The 21,269-nt window shown below is 40.0% G+C and overlaps 1 protein-coding gene across 4 annotated transcripts in view; it reads left to right on the top strand.

Annotated features, from left to right (window-relative positions):
- Positions 1-21,269, top strand: part of LOC121300126 (homeobox protein cut-like 2) — a 96,842-nt gene that overhangs the window by 58,368 nt on the left and 17,205 nt on the right. For all 4 annotated transcript variants that reach the window (XM_041228545.1, XM_041228543.1, XM_041228547.1 and 1 more), the window contains exon 4: positions 14,534-14,612. In XM_041228545.1, the coding sequence (XP_041084479.1) occupies positions 14,534-14,612 (79 nt within the window). The remainder of the gene's footprint in view (positions 1-14,533; positions 14,613-21,269) is intronic.

Raw genomic sequence — 21,269 nt, 5'->3', positions numbered from 1 at the left:
CCCTAACAAGGACACGGTTACCTTATCATTGGCCTCCACCTGTGAACCATTAAAGTTGCTGTCACATTTTCTGGATAAAAACCCCACTGTTGAAGGATCATTGGTAAGGCTGTGAATCTGAAGGAAAATGAAGACCAAAGAACATTCTACAGAAGTTAGAGATAAAGTAATACAAATGCATAGATTAGGGAAAGGATACAAAATAATATCCAAGTGTTTGGATATCCCAGTGAGCACAGTTGGATCAATAATCAGGAAGTGGAAGCTGCATCACACCACCCAGGCACTGCCAAGAAAAGGCCATCCCTCAAAACTCAGCGCTCAAACAAGAAGGAGACTTGTGAGAGAGGCCACAGAGAGGCCAACAATCACTTTGAAGGAGCTACAGAGTTCAGTGGCTGGGAGTGGAGTAATGGTGCACCAGTCAACCATATCAAGAACTCTGCATAACACTGGCCTGTATGGGAGGGTGGCAAGAAAGAAGCCGTTACTCAAAAAGTACCATCTGAAAGCACGTCAGGAGTTTGCCAGAAAGCATGAGAGTGACCCAGCTGCGATGTGGGAAAAGGTTTTGTGGTCAGATGAGACCAAGATAGAGCTTTTTGGCCAAAACTCAAAGAGCTATGTGTGGCACAAACCTAACACTGCCCATGCCTCAAGACACACCATCCCTACAGTAAAGTATGGTGGTGGCACCATCATGCTGTGGGGATGCTTCTCATCAGCAGGGACCGGGCATCTTGTTACAATTGAAGAAAGAATGGATGGAGCAAAATACAGGAAAATACTGCAAGAGAATCTGCTTCAGTCCGCTAAAAAACTGAAGCTTGGGAGGAAATTCACCTTTCAGCAGGACAATGATCCCAAGCACAAGGCCAAAGCAACATTGGAGTGGCTCAAGAACAAAAAGGTGAATGTCCTACATTGGCCCAGTCAAAGTCCTGATCTCAATCCTATTGAGAATCTGTGGCACTATTTGAAAATTGCGGTCCACAAGCGTCGTTCAACCAACCTGAACAACCTGGAGCAAATCTACCAAGAAGAATGGGCCAAAATCACTCTGACACTGTGTGCAAAGCTGGTACATACTTCCCCCAAAAGACTTAAAGCTGTTATTGCAGTGAAAGGTGGCTCTACCAAATATTAATGTGTGGGGGTTGAATACTTATGCAAGCAAGATATTCCTATTTTGTCACCTTACAATAATTGATTTTGAGTGTTTTAAAAAAAAATATCGAACAGAACGAAACTTCAATGTACCATTTGTTATTCAGTAATATGAGAGAATTGGTCAGGGGTCTGAATACTTTTGCAAGGCACTGTGTGTGTGTGTGTATATATATATATATATATATATATATATATATATATATATATATATATATATATATACCCTGCATGTCCAGCCACTTGGAACTGATGTGTTTCAGCACATTTTGCTCTCTGGTGTCTTGAAGTTTCATTTTTAACATCCTGACAGCGCAAACCCTATTGCCTCAAGATGTCATGCTTGGCTGCCCTGCTGTGCAAATGTTAGCAGTATGTTAGCTGCCCACAACTCTCTAAGCTGCTGTGTTGATCATACGGAGCTTTTGAAATGCTTTTATCAGCATTGTGTCTCCCGGTGTCTTCATGACTGCTAAGGTGCGCCTCTTCTTACTTCTTTTCCTTTTTAAAAGAAGAAGCCAGGAGAGAGTAGCAGCGCTGCTGCTTTGGGATTCATACAAGGCTGGAAGGAAGAGGTCCATTGCAGTGCAGGTTGAGCCATTCACAGGTTTACTAGGAGCTTGTTTTTTTCCTGTTTGTGGTATAACTCTATTAGAAATGACTTGTCTTTGAATTTTTTAGACTCTCGTAGTAGTCTTGCTCACTTTGTCATGCCCCTTATAATTCCTTTCACTGGCAATTAAGAAACAGCCTTATACACAGCACAGTCACTCTGTGGACCTAACAGGGTTCATCTCCTGTGAATAATATTGCATCATGATATTGCATCATTGCGTCAAAATAACACTGTGAACCCTGGGAAGAGTAACGCACGGATATGAAGGCTGTTGTTTTCAGCGACATACAAAATGGAAATGAAAAAAAAAACACCTTGTGATAAGCTGTGAATGCCATGATTGGTGCTGCATGCGTGCGATTCATCAGATGCAGACAGCAGAACGTGAGAGAGAGAGAGCTCTGTGACTTACTTGGCCCTGGGAAGTCTGCTGGCAAGTGCACACTCAAATTAGCCAGTAAACATGTGTGAAATCAGTGACGGCTGCTCTGCAAGCTAATGCCAGTAGAAATATTCATCAGGGCTGTAACAAAAAACACAAAAAACATGCTCTGGGCTTTTCACAGATTTGCATCATTTTATTATTTAGGAAATAAACGATACTTGGATTTCAGATTCAAGTAATCATTTTTCTCTAAATGTGTTGCACCCACACAGAGACAGATTAGACAGATTGGCACACTGGCACCATACGTACATTGACTGGCCTCATTAGTGCACCTAATATAGGGGTGGCCCAGCGTTTCACTTGGTCATAGCCTTGAGACGACCTGGCATAGACTCCACAAGGTGCTGGAAGGTGTCTTGAGGGGTGATAATCAGTCAATAATATTTCACACAGTTGATACAGAGGATTGTGATAGTGAACAGGTTGTTCAAGTTCATTCCAGATGTGCTCAGTATGGTGCAGTCTCTGTCACGCTCCTCAAACCACTCACACACAATTCTTGCACGGTGTATCTCTGCGTTATAGTCTTGAAAATCACCATCAGGATACAGGTTCAGCATTATTCAGCCTTCCAGAGTAATCCAGGGGCCCAAGATATACTAGGAAAACACACCCTACACCAGGGCAATGCCAGATCCAGTCAGATAGGCAGTTCCTTGTTAGGTAGCAAGGTTCAAAGCTCTAGTGCAAAGAAGAGCCCATTTTCTGTGAGGAATAAAACAAATATAGGCATTTATTAATATTAGTAAGGAACAAATTTGTTGATAGAAGGATAGAGTTTATGTTGCCGTCGAAGTGCAAAACTATTATTCAACTATTTCTACTATGGACACTAGAAGTGGTATACCCCATAGGATGAAGGAATCTGCATTGTATATTATAGTCATTTCTATGCAATCTAGTTGCATTCATTGTATATCAAGTCAATACAAATACCTAAAGGTACCTGACATTTTAATTGAATTTAAAAATCAAAAACTAGTAAGTTCAGATTTTAAAGTAAATCTATTGTCTTAATTGAAACTCTAATTGTCTTTTGTCTTGGAAAATAATGTAATATGTAGTTACGATTGATCTGTAAATTAAAATAGGCAAAGGAAAAAAAAATGTTACTGCAATATTTGTATGGTTTTACCAAACAGACTTTTATTATCACTTTTCACAGTGATGTTCTTTGCATTGTGTTCATAGGGGACATCGTTTCTCAATTTTCGTCTGCATTAAAAGATTGAAGTATCGATACAAAATAACGGAGCTTTAAGTAATAAAGCAGAAAACTGTCATTTTTGATGAACTAAGTATTTTAAGCTTTTAATTTTCTAATTCTTAATTTTTCTTTTTTGCTGGAATAGAATACCGTATATCATGTAAATATCACACAAATAAGAATAGGGTCTTATACTCGGTTATTCGCTGTTTTCTTTAAAGCAGATCTGTTATGAACGAGTGAGTATAAGCACCCTCAGAGGTGAAGAATAAGTTGTAATAAAGGAGATTGTCAGGTATTCAACTTCTTCAAGTAATTAAAGCTTTACTGTAGTACCAGATGTCTGTTTTAAAATACATCTTTGCCTTTGTCTTTAGAAACTACACATGAGACTGGATGCAGCTAATGGAAGAACTTTTTTGTTACCTGCATTTACTTTAGCTGTTTGCAGACTTTTGATTATCCATGCAAAGGGTGTTGTGCTCCATACGGTAGTTTAGTTATAGGTTTTTAAGCTTGATGTGCTTAAAACTCAAAATACACAGTGCTAACGATTCTTTGTAAAAGCTTAAAAGTAGGCCAGTTAGTACCTAAGGAACACTTTGTTCCCAGGGATATCAGTCTAAATGCCAGACCTAGAACTACTTGGGCCAATTTCTTTATAATGTGACTTGACAGTTTGGGGCTTGCAATGGTGTATCATCCAGAATACTAATTACCATCTGGTGATATTAAAAAAATCAACAGGGTGAGCCCTACATACAGTAGTACATTATTTGGGATGATTTAGGAATTGCATTTGGAATAGACAACCAGGCTTTATCGCAGTATGTGGTCAAGTGACCCGCCAGAACAACTGAAACACCCTTCAAAGTGGGGGCCGTCCCGACTGCCTGCAGCGTCCCTGCGCTCTATTGACACTGTTATGGCAGGTTTGTGTTTTTTCTTTATAGCTGACATAACTGCTCATGTAATTATGGTAGTTTGTTCTGAAGGAAGTTCTTCAGGGTAATGGTTCTCTACAGTTCACTAAACAGTAATTCCAAATTAGTCCAAGGCTCTTTTAATTGCCCTTTCGTGGGGCTGTTCTGAAATGGAGACACACCCCCAGCTCTGGTTTACTGCACAATTTCCCATAACTTACTCTGTTATCTCTTTAATTGGATCCCCAGGATTCAGCGCGGATGCTTGTGCTGTTTACAGAGAGTAATGTCGCCTCACACTGTATTGACGCGCCGAAGAGACGGCATGAGAGCAGGTGCTGACCAATGGGATGGGGAGTAGCGTTTCTTCTCTGTGTTCAGGGTCTCTTAAAGGTGCAGCACCGCTGGGTCCAGGTGAAGTCGTCATACACCTGTGCACAAAAGAGCATATCTCAGGTGCTTCTGATTGCCCTGCCCAGCCCCTTTGCAGAGTCCCTCCATTCAAACTCCCAAAGGGACTGTGCTATGAACTATTCCCCCTAAGAGAAGGGAGAGGAAGGATTGTCATCTTATTCCCTGTGTTTAATTCAGTAGTGTAGTACTGGTCTTCTTGCTCCCTTACTTGCCCTTGTTTGAGTGAAACTGAGCACACATGCCAACTGCCTGTGTAATTTATGTAGAAAGCGGCATGCTAATGGAAGCCTACTTGGGAGTGCCTCAAGTTCACCAGCAGCTCTCTTCAACCGGGCCCTCATTGTTTCGAGTGGTAGACATGGGAATCGCCACCCTTGAGGTATGTGTGAATTTATTACCAAGGACACTGCCTGTATGCGCTGGCTATGGATATTATTTGGACAACATTAGCAAACATAATTGAAGAACTGACTTATACGCTGATTTATACAGGCAATGTCAACTCCTCCTTTTCCTTGAGCATTTGGTTTTAAAATTTTAATAGACCGGATGCAAATGATTTGAATGAGCACTTTGTGCATTTGCAGTTCTAACATAGAGGCCCATACGCAGTATGAGGGCGGCTCTGGAGGCCCCCAGCTCGGAGAATCTATAGCCAGGTACTGCACCATGACTGTCGGAGATGTACGGACACTAAGTGGACAATGCCGTTCTTTTCAATAGCACCGTTTGTCCTGTAATACAGTATTTGGAATTATTAAATGTGGGCAGCGCTGACGGGTTTCAGCTGGTTTGCACTGTTTATGACGGCTTTTGGCATTTGTCACCCCCTACAGGCCAGCTAACTATATTACCATGTGTGCTGATAACTATACGTGCACAGCTGATCCATTCCTGATTCCTGATCCATTCCTGATTCCTGATCCATTCCTGATATGAGTTTAACCTGAGCCTATTACCTGTACAGTGTGGCTAATGAAGCTCCTAGTAAAACCTAGTATGGGTGAGATTGATATGCACTGGGAGTCTTATTTCTATCCCTGTACTAAAAAAATACCTAGAACGGAAAATTTTATACATTGAGGAAATTAGGATTTGTTCTGCTAAAATCCATATGTACCAAACATATTATAGACACCCCATGAAATGTGACTCTACTTGATTAAAAAAATCCCAGTGACTGCGCCGTAGTCTGTATTAACTGCAACCAGCCCTCCCACAGTATAAAATGTCTTCTGCCGGCCACTCCCCCCATCTGGTTCTTAACAGTGTTTTAAGCCCTCTTGTAGATATGTGAAATCAATAGATTGCACATGCAGTGTTAACGCGCTACAGGCAGCCTTACCGCACGTGCAAATGTTAACAAGGTTAGATCACACGCTCAAAGACTTCTGTCAGCGCTGTCATTCCACCCGCCTGATATTTGCTACTTACAACATTTAAACAGCTCTTGAATACAACAAGGAGAAAAATCAATGCAGGATGCATCGCTGGAGGCGCCTTCCTTACGTTGCGCCAGGGATAGGTGGAGGCTTAATGGGAGTTTGATCTCACTTTCCAGAAGAGGTTACTGCCTGACTCCCTTCTTCCCCAAGCAAGCACCAGAGAAGGTGTTCTGATTAAATCCAAGGGGATTCAATTCCTCAACACTGGGATGATCATTTTTTAAGCCTGCTTGCCCTTTGATGTTTCTGAGTCTCTTATTGGCCTTTCCAGGTCTCTGTCTCTAAGAACTTTAACTAGAAAAGTATAGATTCAGAGCCCGGCCATTTAATGTCAATTCCAAAAGACTGAGCTGGGAGGGTGACAAGAAGCGGATTCATCAAATAACCTGGTAAAATAGGCAGTGAAGCACAAACACGGGTGTTGACATGGATTCCTCTTTGCCTGTGTGAAAGCCCACTGCGCAGTACAGTGAACCCAGTGCTGCATTGGTTCCAGTACAGTACTTTTCGTTATAATATTTAATCATTCAGGACAGTCTGTCATACACGACATGCACAACACGTTGTACTTTTGAAATGTTAAAAAGCTGTATGTGCAAAGGTTAGGTATTGTGGAGCTGTTTATTTTCAATATTAAAACAGCAACTTACATTTAAACAGTTCAAGAGTACGCTTTCATTTCCTGACGTGATATATAATTAATATTATATACCCTCTGAATCATATTGTATCTGCCAGTCAACCTTATATGCACCTGTTATTGTTTACCTTTCATTACTGTTTCTGCCTTTATGGACTATCTTTGAGCAAGCCTGAGCAACTTTCTAATGAGGCCAGTATTAAAATGAATGTTAAGAATGCACTATAAGGTTGCCAACTGTCCGGTTTTAGACCAGACAGTCAGTTTTTTAAACCTGCTGCCCGGTTTTCTAGTACACTGAAACCGAGACATGCTTTGCCCGGTAACACTCGATGCCAGTGTCGCCAGTGGTGCAAATTCGTGCCTTTAATTATCAATTGCTGAAATCACCATGACGAACAGCACAATTACAGCTTTTGATAGGTACATATTTTAATATATGCTGCCATTCAATTATTTTCAGCAAATCGCTGTGAAGATAGATGTTGCAAGCAGCCAAACAGAGAAGGAGGCGGTGCCTGCGTTGTGTAGCAAGCCCGCTGGTTTGTGATAGTCTGTCAACTTTATGTTCTTTAAAAAAAAAATAGTGTTAAAAGAATCAAGGTCAGCTGATGATACAGTATGTATTGCTATTTTATATTTAATTACATTTAGAAAGATATATTTGAATAAAACATTTAACTCATGTCATAAGCGTATATCGCTGTCACAAAAGGAAGCAGTGTTCAGTGAGGTATGAATAGAACTAGGTACCACATCAATTACTTAGTCAAAATATTTAGATTCTCCGTGAAATATCATTTATTATTATTATTTACTGGCTAAATGAAGAAGATACGATGCTAATGAAGAAAAAACGACACTGAAAGATACAGTGCTTTATTTAGCATTTCACTCCTTTGCAGGGTTTTTTTGGTCCAGAATACTTGTTGGTGTTGATTGTTATAAATTGCTGCCTTCACTGGTTGCAGTTTAAATCCCAGTAATCATTTCTAGCAGGCAGTGTGTGTGTGTGCGTGCGTGCGTGCGTGCGTGCGTGTAGGATAATGAACAAATAGAAGTTTAATATCTGTGTTCCTTTAAAGTCATTGTAGCTAACACAATTACACTAGGTGTCAAATGTGCAGTTTTGAAAGAAGTACCATCATACTACACAGGTATTTTCATTTTGAAACATGATATCTGGTACTATATTCGGTTACAGAAAGTTATCCTTCTCCATGCCTTATTCTCAGGAAGTCTGTTACACTTGCAGTTCCTGGGTCATTTCACCTCAGCAGTGTCTTCTGGGTCAAAGATTGTCACTGGCTAAAAGCATGTCAGTCAATGGGTTGGTTGGTTAATGACAGGAAGGGAGCTGTTGAAAGGATGGGTACAATTTCAACCTCCAGGTTTGCAGAGATTTCTTTTACCAAGTATAGTACCAGGTATCGAGTTTTTAAATAGAAATATACATTATTAATACATGTGTTTCATTCAAAACTACACATGTGAGACCTAAATAACGAACAGAAGTGAACTGCAATTATTGAGTTAGCTACATGAAAATCAGATGCATGACAGATACGCTAGATTGATAGTAACCAGAGGTTGATTATAACCAAATCGATATTCTTCATTGTCAGTGGTGACGATGTTGTTTGTATTTGTGTTTATGTACGTGTCTAATGCTAAGTCTAGGAGTACTGTTTTGTGCCGCAGTGTACTAGCTATCGAGTCTGGACTGCATCAATGATGGATGCATTGACCTGACCAGGAAGGCTACTTGAAAGGGAGTAATACAATAACGTAGATATGAATGGGAGTCTTAAAGGCTATTACTCATTAATAAGACACTGCAGGGAGTTGGGTTGATGGAAGTTATGTAAAAATAGACTGCCTGCAAGCAGACGGGTTTAAATGTTTAATCGAATCATCCAGCTATAATACAGTACAGCCGCGGAGGCTTGCTCACGGTAACTATAGACCTTTGGAGAATTTGAACTCGCTCACTCTATAAATAAGTGGGAATGCTAAATGCACAGGCAGGCATAAAAATCCATGCTTTAACTCAGGAGTTATTTAAATATGTTTATTGTTTTATTAAGTTTGTTATTTTGATGAAATCATATTAATATAGTTTAAACAGCAGCAGGGTAATGTTTGGATTATAGATAGTAATAAATACTGAACTTTGTTTTTTTATGGGCTGCTTTTTTTCAAGGCATTACATTTTGGCAGTTGTGGTTTGATTTGTAGTCTTTCTGCTGGGTTACTGCTGAGAAACATCAACTTTAATGAATAATGCAGACGAGTTCTCATGCCAAGGCCAAACACTGTCTCCTGGATGAGAGATAACTCCTATCAAATCAGAAGAGCTCAATACACACAGAACACAGACAGACAGACAGACACTCACACTCACACACACACACACACAAACACAGACACACACACACACACACACACACATATCCACACACAGAAACACACGCAGACACACAGAAACACACACACATACACAAACACACATCCGCACCCACAAACACAGAAACAGACACACACAAACACACAAACACAGAAACACACACACACACCCCACACACATACAAACACACCCACACAAACACACATCCACACCCACAAACACAGAAACAGACACACACACACAAACACACACAGAAACACAGGAACACACACACATACAAACACACACACAAACATACACACACACATACACATATCCACACACAGAAACACACACACACACACAACCACACGCAGACACACACACCGCACAGAACGCAGACAGCTTTTCTTGTTTTGAAATCAACACATTAAAAAAAAAAATGCAAATATCGGCACACCTCTAAGTGTTATATCACTGACTGGACACTTTGCTATGTTGCTGGTGTGCAAAGGAATCCTATTGCCTCCACGTGCATTTACCATGGGAAGTATAGAGCAGGAATGTTCCTGTCAGTCAGCAGCTTGAATTAAAATTGTATCACTCATTTATCAATAGCTTTCTTTTAAAAATTGTGAAGAAGCTGGCATGATGTCCTGGTATAATGAAACAAAGGCCACACTGACACTTGTAATTAATTAGGCCATTATATATTCTGCAATGATAATTGCTTTACTGGAAAGTCACCATCCATGAAAAAAGACTCTCTCGTATACACGCCATCCATCAATGTGAGCATTTCCTGTGCAGCTGTGCTTCCTCACCTTCACTTGCTTTACAATGGGAAGGAAAATCACAAACTAATGATACATCAGTAGATAAGTTGTGATCCTGGTACTTTGCATGCCTCAGGCTGCTGCCAGAGATCGCTGTGCGCCATGCAACTGCAATGTATGGCTTTTTTTTGCAGGCTGTCTGTCTATAAAAATCCCATTCTGAGGTATGTCGGTATGTCACTCCCGTTTACGATATGACAGTCACACTGACAGGCTGTTTTGCTGTTTATTGATGGTTTGTGCTCGGAGTACTAACAAAACAACGGCTTGAAAAAATGACAACATATATTTTGAATTGATTTAAGTTGGTAGGCAACTGCTTGCAGGGTATGATCACAAATGCCTCTTAGTTTACTGTCGGTTTTATATTCAAATATTTTAAACAGAAGCCCATTTAAAAATCTCTCTATAATACCAAGGTAATGAAAACCTGTGTAGCATCAGGTCAGGTGAACTTCTCTTTCTTTAAAAAGGTGTAAAATACCAGAGAGGATCAATGATTCGTTTAGGGTCTGTAATCTTGTGTGGTAAGGTCATGAGGACTATTATTTGTGACATCACAGTACAACAATCTAAGCACCACCAGTGAGGAGGAAGGGAGCTAGCTGAAGATTCTTCTGAAATCAGTCACTGATATGATGCAGGCTGTTTTTATTTCATGATTGACATGTCGAGCTGATTTGAAGCGACAGGACAACTTGATTTGTGTTGTGCGATGCTGAATGCTCACTTTGTAAAGCGGCGCTCTCTATCAGAAACTGAGGAAAAGATACAATAAAGATTGGAGGGCACATGTGGTGCTGTTCGCAGTGTTTTTTGGTGATGGCGACAAAGATTCTGATTTGATCGGGACCTTTTTGTTGTATTTAAAAGAAATAAAACAAGTAAGAAATATAGGTCAGCCATATAGCAATCACTGTCAAATTATTCATCGTTGCACTGGCCTGAATGATCTGTCATCCAATGTTTGGATACCACACCACAAACTCTACACAGAACTAAGGAAGCAAAGTACTGCTTCATTTTAACTCTAAGCTGAGGAATACAAACCTAAAGCGGTATATAATAAAAAATGATAAAATACATATAAAATCCACAGTCAATAGTTTATGAGATGAAACCTCTACACCATGTTATAGAGAGACATGGACAGACAGACAGTACAGTGTAATAGAGAGACAAATGGACAGACAGACAGATGGGCATGGCTCTTTAATTGACTCAATATTTGTGAACATAGCCCTGCAATCAACATTTGGGGTGACGTCTTAATCAGTGTCTGTTGTTTTTCTTTACTGGCTCCTCATGAGGGTCTGGTAGGAGCTGAAGGGGAGCCAGGGCGCAGTCTGCTGTTCAGGGGTGCCCAGGATTGTGGGGGTGACCTTACCCTCTCTCCCATGGGTGCCGAGGAATTTAAATGAAACCTTCCACAAGAGCCTTCCATCACAGCACACACAGCCTGCAGCATGCTGCCAACTGGCAAGGTTAAAAATGAGGATTTCAAGTGATAATTGCATAAGCACTAGTTGTGATAATTGTAATTGATGATTACATAATTGATAATTGTAGGCTTGCCAATCTGAGCAGCTTGAGTTTTTACTAAAATAAGCCTTTTGTTCTGCGCATGGATGGCACCGAAAGTGAAGCTGGCAGCTGTGTTTCTTTGTTTTTTATATGTGAGTTAAGAGGGATGAGGGGCACGTTCCTCTTAAAGGAACAGAGCTGTCACATTTTAAAGCAAGAGGCTGGAGTTTAAAGGGAATTCTCTATTGTGTTCCAGTGGAGTGACTGGGATTCCTTCTACTCTCGTGCACATGAACAACTGCTTATTGCAATGCCTCACCTGTATTGTTGTCCTGTAATACAGTTTCCAAAAAAAGACTACACTGCTACACTGACAGCACTGTTTGAAGATTAAAGTAAAGCTGTTTTAATTCACCGTAAAGTTTACATGGTTTTATATTGTTTAGATATTGTTTAGATAGCTGGCTGTAAAATGTGTAGAAGCGCAAACTGTGGTTTGTACAAACCTATAATCTTCTAAAATATTTTTTAATCCAAAATGAATGTTTTTAAAACGGTCTGAGTACTTGGAATTCTGGAAACTCGTAAGAGTCAAGGCTGTCGTCAGATAATGTCCCCAGTGCTGCTTTCACAATATTAAGATAATCTTCATAGCAGGGTCTTATATAATGGTAGGTGTTTCAGCCAATTTGCATGGTACAAGAGATAAGACAAAATCCCCATGCAATTCACAGTATGCATGACATCTACAAGTGCTTGGAGGATCTTGCACAAGGCAGGTGATATGCATATCAAGCACTGCGTGTGCAGGTAACAGGGTGTGATTGATATCTCTGCACTCAATCTCAGATGGGTTAATGGTTTGACTGCAGCGATAATATCTTTGCGCTGTTTGGAGAATTATAGGAAATAAGGATACACAGTGGTGGGTCTTTGAATGGGCTTCATTCAAATCTAAAGGAAGAATATGGAAAGCTAAAGCAACATGACAAGGGGAGCAGTGAGGACTCTCCAATGCTATTGAGAGGGAAACCTTGAATATCACCCCATTAAAGTACAATTTGGGGATTACTGATACACCAAAGTGTACCAGTATGTACATGCCCAGGGGGGCTACCAAGAGGCTTAACTATTTCAGTATCTTTGATGAGAGGCGAACAGAGCATGTGCGAACATGTTTAACAGAACTGCGTGCAACCTTTAAAACAATAGGTGTGTCTTTAGAAGACACAGTGCCTCTAACTGGCCACTTGGGGTCCCCCAATTTTCTCACTGTGATGTTGAAATCATGTGAAACAGTAAGTATAACCCTTATAAATGTATATACCACTTGTTAGAAATCATTACCCAACGTCCCTCTAATGGAACCGTGTTTAAATGTGGAGAAAAGAAAGCATTTTGTCAATTGTAATAAAATCAAATTGATTCCCTATACAGAAAGAAAGAAACACACACACAAGACAATATTGCTCTCATTGAGCGATGGCGGAATGCTGCAGATTGTTACACCTGCATCAATCCTGTGTGTTGCCTTTCCAGTTTAGATTAACTCACTGGAGCAGCTTAGCAGCTTGGTGATGGACAGGATTGAGCTGACCTTTATGATATTTCTTTTAACTTAATGCTTTCTTTCAGTTCCCTTGTGGGCATTTCAATAGCTTCAAGTAAGTCGTGTGTACAGTACTGGAGCTGGGTGTTTGTCAGTGGTTTATCTAGTGACTCCATTACTGTACATCTACAGCTGTGGATAAAAGTTTTGCATCACCTAGAATTTTAGGATTGAGACATAATTAAAAAAACAAAAGTATATGAACATAATTTAAATCTTTTATTTAACATTGTGTAATCAAAGAATCTACAAAATGGTATCTACGGGAAGCCATACAAGTAGCACAGTATTTCATGCTAGACAGTCAAAATGTCAGTTTATTTATTTTTTTGTCAGTTTTTTGTAAAGTATATGGAAAACTACAAAGCGGTATGTAATTCAATATGTTAACATAACATTATTCAGCAGGTTTCCATTCGACATTATGAAGCAAGATTAGTTCATTCTACAGGGTGATGCAAAACTTTTGGCGATGGCAGTAGGTCAAATATCACGGCATAACAGTTGAAAAAAATTAAGGTAATCTGTGGTGTCTGAAATATTCCTTTTGGCAACCTGCACCAGTTGAACAGAAATGATTTACAAAGTCTGAAATGTACTCCTATTTTCTGGAAAGGTGAAGAGTCCATGGTAACGCTATGAAATAAGAAACTTCCTGTGTATTACTGTATAGGAATATTATTCCTTAAGTGTTCGGCTCTGATTGTGTTAAATTAACAGCCGCTTTTCAACTTTCAAAAAATATTTATATTAAAATATAAATATAAAATATTCATTGAAAATATGTTGAAATGCTTTGTGAAAACTGCTGTTGTAGCAGTGACTGCTTAATTCATTGTTACAACAATCAACAAGGTTCAGTGTGAGCACTGAAACAGAGCCTTTTAATGAGGCTTGCGAACTTAAAAATCCAAACATGGAGAAGGGGTGGTTGGTAATTACAGAACCAGCCAAATGTATTCATACAGGTGTCCCAACAATTAAAATAGCAATAACAAATTGAATCCAAGCTTTAGCATAAACTTTTGTAAAGGGATCACCTGTTAGTAGTAGGCCTTCTTTCAGGTCACTTCAGTCAGTTTAAAAAAAAAAACTGATGAAAACAAGTGGCAGCGAAAAGGTAAATCGAATGTAAAAAAAAGCAAGTGCAAAAAAACCTGGATACCTGGTAAAGGAAGGGCAGCGATACTGCTAAGCTTGGTGATAATGGCACCTTCTCCACCCTCTCTATTACAGGTGTAAGGAAGTCCACTGGGTTCTGTTAGCACTGCAATGAAAATCTGATACAACTTTGATTACAATGCTGCTTCTCTTCTAGGTGGTAGCACTTAGTAAACGAAGCAAAGAGGCTGAAGCCGCCTTTCTCGGCGTTTACAAGCAGTTCATTGAAGCACCAGGTAAGGATGCTGTTATATTTAATTTGTTTTTTTTACCATAACTTTATGATTTTTGCAATAGTACAAAAAAAAAGGTCATAATGCTGTTTCTGGAATGAGGAAATTTATATAGCAGGGCATTTAGCATTCAACAGATGCGGTTAATTTAGCTGAAAATGAACCTTCGGCTCAGAAAACCTTCATCACGGTCTGGTGGTTCTCTAACCGGTAATGATCACTGCTCAGGACATTATTGCTTAATAATACGCTGGAAAAATCAGTTTTGCCTATAAAAACCAAGGCGGTACTAATGTTTCAATGCTTCTCTTCAGAGAGTGCGAAACCTTAAAATCTGAAAACATAATTCCCTGGCTGGTACCAGCAGTTTCCTGAAGTTTTGCAGTATTTATTGAATGAGTGGCCGTCTCCTTCATGTATTTGTAATCTGGTGACAATACGCAATTCATCTTAAAATTCTGAGCCCATTAATCTTTTCTGCCATTAGTATTCATTGTAAGGGGGGGTGGGGCCTCGGGGTCTTACCCCGGGTACCCCACCCTAATTACTAAAGATATACTAAAGATTATTCTGCCAATGCAAAGGCCAGGAGAAAAAATAATGCTTGGTGGTCAATATGGCTAAACTGTAAGTGTAGAGGAGAAATGAGGTAGAGCAGCTGGCAGGCACTTAAACACGCTGCTTGTCAGTAATCTAACATTATGAGCTCCATCGCTTACATGAGAATTACGTAAAGAAAAAAATCATACATATATATGTATTTAGTTGCATTGTTTTGAATGAAAGGGTGTCCCTACTGCTAAAGCAACCTATGGGGACTAGAAACTACAGCTATGGCCAAAAGTTTTGCATCACCTACAATTTTAGGGTTAAGGTATAATTTTAAAAGAAACAACTATATGAACATAATTTAGATATTTTATTTAACATCATATAATCAAAGAAACTACAAAATGATATTGTAAAAGTCTGCCGGAAGCCATAATAGTACTACATTATTTCAATATGTTAACATAACATTTTTCAGCAGGTTTCATTCAACTATGTGAAGCAAAATTAGTTAATTCTATAGGATGATGTTAAACTTTTGGCTATAGCTGTACTGACTGATAAAGTAGGGTGTTTGAAACACACTCTCGCTAAGTTGCTGATCTTGGCTGGAGGCCCACAGGGAGCTCTGCTTTGACCTTTGCACTCCATCAGGGTTAAAGAGGAATGTCAGCTGGAGCCTATTCGCCTCATCTTGTCTCAACATGAATGAGGGTCTATGTAACTGAGGGTGTGACACACTGAATGTCTTGACTCGGCTTCATACTAAGACTGTTCTGATTTCTCATGGAGGCCTCTTCTCAGGAGGGTAGCACCCCTATCTTAGAGGAAACCTCTGGGGTGCAGTCTCAGAGGCCCAGAGCAATTAATTCCCGTCCCCACGCAGCATTTGATAATATGAGTGGAATGGAGGGGGTTTTACCCTTCCTCAAGAGGGCGCTGGCTTAAAGACGTGTTTTTCAAGTGCAACTAAACCACTTTTCTCAGTCCTGATCTTTTATATATGAAGGGGAGGGGAGGGGAGTAAGACAGTGGCACACCGCAGTGGTCTCCAGTAATCCAGCGCTCACACTTCAATTGAAAATGCAGGGAGCCGAGGTGTTACGTGGGAGGACAAGCAACACGCTGTGGGTGGGAACGCGTTGAAGAGAAGCCCTAAGCGCTAATCTCCAGACGGCAGTGTGTGCTTGTGTGCGTTGGAGAGGAAAACAACAGGAGAGAGAAAGCATCCAGTTGCACCTGCTCTTTCAGAGCCCCTGACTATACTCCACTCTATCCAGCTTTCCAAGCTTATTGGTTGGGTCAGGGTTTAAAGGTCACGGCACATAGAGTGCAGGTGTGCCCTTCAGGAAATGGTAGTGTTGCACCTTCAGAGGTAAAAATGAAAAGTTTGAGCTGCCTAATGATAAGCCGTGAGGTGGCAGGGTAACTGGACTTCACGAGAGTCCAATTAAAAAAAAAATAAAAGCTGGAAGGCTTTTTTGAAGTCTTGGTTATTTCCTGTTAAGGTAAGGAAAACCCTTTTACTAAAAAGGCAAACAAAGACTAAACAATAAAGGCATATTGGCATAGGGAACTGAATACATATTGAAGCATTCCGTTACGTGGGTAATGTTACAAAGAGCAGAAGAATGGTTGCCAGTTGCTAATTTACTGAGCTGCTCTTGTCAATGAAAAAGTCAACAGAAGCCTCTGATACATTTGTAAGTGGCACAAAGCCTGAATAAACATTTTTTGTATTACTAATATTATTTTGAATGGCTGGTGTCAACCCAAATCTTCAGTATCGAATGCAGTTTGTGTGTTTAAGCCCAGCTTGCACGGGTGTATGTAATTACCAAATGAAGCCATAAATCCTTTTAAAACTGTTTGCACAGATGTGCGCGAAGTGAGAAAAAAAAAAAAAAGCTGTAAATAAACATGTTAAAAGCTTAATGAATGTCATTGCTGTAGGAAGGTGGTTTAATTTAGGACTCCTTGCAGTTTGTGAATTCATGACTGCATTGTGTAGCTGGCTTAATTGGGATTGTGGTGTAGCTCCGATATTGTAACTAACAAGAAACAAACCGTACCTGTTGTGCAGAAATCTCAAACCATGCTTTCAGATAGCGATTGCAATTCCCTGGTCACCTCCCTACTTCTTCAACAGCTTCTCTCCTGTCATTAACCAAATGGCTGCTTCTCCTTTCCACTGACATGCTTTCAGCCAGCAATAAGTTTTTACCCAGAAGACACTGCTGAGGTGAGTAAGTGTAAGTGTAACTGATTACCGGAGCGTAAGGGATGGAAACTGAAAACTTTATTAAACCTAATTCAGTAGTAGATATCAGATTTTAAAACGAAAATGTATGTTTGCTATAAAAGTGCACATTTGAGACTTGCGTAGCTAATGGCTCTGCAGAAGGGTAAGAACGACTGTTATGTCAGACGTCCAGACAGCTTCTATCTATTGTAATTTGTGTTATACCATTTACTGCCTAATGCACACAGTTAAGGTGACTTTACCATTTGCATCAACTCAAATTTTAGGATTGAGACATGGTAGTACAAAAAAAACTATATTAATGTAATTTAGGTCTTTCATTTAACATCATGTAATCAATCTCACATTTTTCAATTTTAATTTATGGAAAACAAGAAAGCGGTATGTAATTCAATCTGTTAATATTGACAGCAGTTATAGTTCTTTCTATAGAGTGTTGCAAAGCTGTTGGCCATAGCTGTACAATGATAAGGGATGCAGGGGAAATTGCTAAACTGTGATAAAGGGGAAGAAAACTGATTTTAAAAACCTTAGGGAAAAGACCATATGTGAGGACAGCCTGTTTCCAAGCACACTATTAGCACCATTAACATATTAGTTTAGGCATTCTTCGCTGTTCAATGCAGCACGCTCCATTGAACACCACATGGTTCCCATTGTCCAGAATACAAACAAGAAATCGCTTACTACTCCTGTTTGTAATTCACAGCTCAAATAACTAGCCTGCTACTTACAAATGATCCTGTGTTAAAATTCTCCTGGCAGATAAAGAGGACAAGGGTGGGTACACAGGTCACACAAACAGTTGTCCTTTCAAAGGGGAGGGGAATAATTCTTGAGAAGCACACGGTCAATGCTATCAGTGTACTGCATCACTTCTAAATCCCCAGCACATCGGGTGATAAAGAAGTCACGTGACAAGAAGAACTGTTAAAAAAATGACTCTAAGACGGAATGTTGGCCTTTAAACAAGTCTCAGGATCTTGCTAATAGAAAATGGGAACATGGATATACTTGTATTAAATCTACAGTTTATCAATAAAAAATAAACCCAAAATATAATACCAAAAGTCTATAGGGGACCAGGAGTCTTTGGTACAAATTTGGAAAAGATGTGGTGAAAATAGCAGTTCTTGTAGAGTGTGACAGACAGACACACATTTTGAATAACAAGTTGGTTTGTTTTTTTGCTTTGTTATAACAATTCCTGATGGAAGCATTGCATATTCAGAGGTGAGTAATATTCTGAGCAACAGCACCAGCTAGTGGTCATCATTACCACTGCTGACAGTCACTCTGCCCATAGTAGAGCAAGAACCACAAAGACTGTCTACACTCAGAGTCTAATAAATACAGCAGTTATTAATGTAGATATATATATATATATATATATATATATATATATATATATATAGATATATATATATATATATATATATATACATATACACACATACACACAAACACACACACACACACACACACACACACACACACACACTTTAGGGTGCAGATTTATGCATGCAGGGCTGCATGGTTTTGTTATGCCAAGATCAAAACTTGGTAACAGTTTCCCTTAAAAAGCACCTCAGTATGAAACACGACCTCTGTGGCCTCAAAAGAGCTGCGAGAAAGATTTCTAATCTCAAAGTACATTTGGTACAGCGAAATGCAACCATTAGCCTGTGCCCCTGCAGCAGCCCTTGTGGATGAATGAAGTAAAGCATCGGTTGCAATTGGTATTTGTACTGATATATTTCTCATAGCACTGTGAATAGGCCACCATGGGTAGCCAGCACAGCACAGACTGTAAGGAATTCTAATTGTTCTGGAGCGATATCGGATCATTCCTCACTGATTCTTGGAAGTCTTCAGCAAAGTTGTCAGACCTGAGACATCAGTCATTTATGTAGGTCTTGTGAAGGGCATTACCTGCAAAGCAAGCACCTACTGTACTGTATTATTGTGCCCTCTATGAAAGTCGAGTGTTGTGTGTTATATACGAATGGTTTGATGGTGTATATTATTAATGCAGAAGGAAAGCACTCTGTATTGTAGTGATTAATACCAGCAGCAATAAACTAAGACCCAGGGGACAGTTGGCTATTTAATAATGCAGAGTGTTCATAAAAGATTTGTTCAGATAAGAATGTTGCTGGGGATGGGGGTGTGTGTTTAGAAACGAAAAGCTGTGCTTGTAAATACTGCAGCTCAGGATACTGGGGAAGTTTGTTACACAGTTTTCAACACAGGCTAAAAGGCCTTCTAGTTTGGAAATGACCATATATGTTGCTTAAGAATGCTTTCCTTTTTATATAATTGAAATGTGTTGGAAGAATATATTGTGGTGGATCGACCTTCTCACTCTTTCAAGGCAAGTGCCTGGCAAAGATCAGTGACGTTGCAGACTGCAGTGAAGTCAAGACTGTCCTGCCACCATAGTAAATGTCTGAGCCAAGGCAAACCATGTGAAGTCTAGTGCAAGTAAGGTGATTCTTTGAAGCAGCTTTCCACAGCACCAGCTAAAAAGTCAGACTTATTTTTTATGAGACTTGAAATCAGGAACCAGAAGTATGTTTTAACAATGCCAGGTTGCAAAGGAAGAGGAATGTCACTAATATGGAGCACTGCTATTTTACGATGCAGTTATTATTATTATTAATACCATTTCGAGGTGAAACTCAAAACTTGGACCCAAACAGGAAGAGGAATATGTCTCCCGGAGATTGAAAGAGAGCACAGTCTTGTAAACGAATTTGTTCATGTTGCGCGATGGCAGCACAGCTGTGCTCATTAACATGCACACAACAAATAATTATAGCTGAATTTTTAGCCTGTGCTTGCCTAATGGGCTTGCTGGGTTAATTATGTCAGAGCATAATTACACTGGCCCAGGGAGACATAATGTCTCATCCCGTTGAGCAGAGACCAACTAATGATGGTGTATCTCTGACAGGGAGAAGACGGACCGCCCCACTCACACCTGCTTACCTTTGCACAGTGCAGCCAGGAACATTCGACACACACACACACAGGCAACACATCCACCCTGACTCCAGCCTCGTCCCTCTCTCGTTTGGCTGTGACTGTCTCTGCATCACCATTGGATGCCGTGACAGACAGGTCATTGCTGTGTTTCTTTTTAAGGACTTGCAGAACAGTACCACCTTTGTTTACATTCCCCTTACTATTTTATGGTGTTTGCCATCATTCTGCTTTACAAGATACGAGACTAGAGTGTGTGAGCTATGCATCAGCTGCAGAGTCACTTACAACAACGTCTCACCCGAAAGGTGGAGCACAAGGAGGTTAAATGACTTGCTCAGGGTTACACAGGGAGTCAGTGGCTGAGCTGGGATTTGAACCGGGGACCTCTGGGTTGTAAGCCTGTTTCTTTAACCACTGGACCACACAGCCTCATACTGGACCACTCAGTCTCCTACTAGACCACACAGCCTCATACTAGATCACTCAATCTCCTACTGGACCACTCAGTCCCCTAGTAAGTAGTAGTAAGAGAGCAAGTGAGGCTGGCAGAGTTTAATGGTCACTTTGTCACATGATTTGAATGCATGTCAGCTGCAAACAAGTGCAAAACTGGAGCAACAGAGTGATTCCAAACACCATTCAAATTAGTAAGGGACATCTAACAAGCAATTCAGTTGACATTTGAAGTTAAAGTTTAGAAATGTGAAAGTGAAATGAAGCTTTATATATTGTAATTTGATTCCAGGTAATCAATTATTCATTTCACAAGGACCGATGCTTTAAGATTTCTTCACACAGTGAACTGCTGCTCAAATACTGTAGGCAGAGTGATGGCTTTTTTGTATGTTTAGTAGCCTGTG

The sequence above is a fragment of the Polyodon spathula genome, chromosome 25, assembly GCF_017654505.1.
Source record: "Polyodon spathula isolate WHYD16114869_AA chromosome 25, ASM1765450v1, whole genome shotgun sequence".
NCBI lineage: Eukaryota > Metazoa > Chordata > Actinopteri > Acipenseriformes > Polyodontidae > Polyodon > Polyodon spathula.
The sequence above is the reverse complement of the archived record's forward strand: the minus strand, read 5'-3'. Positions and strand labels throughout refer to the sequence as shown.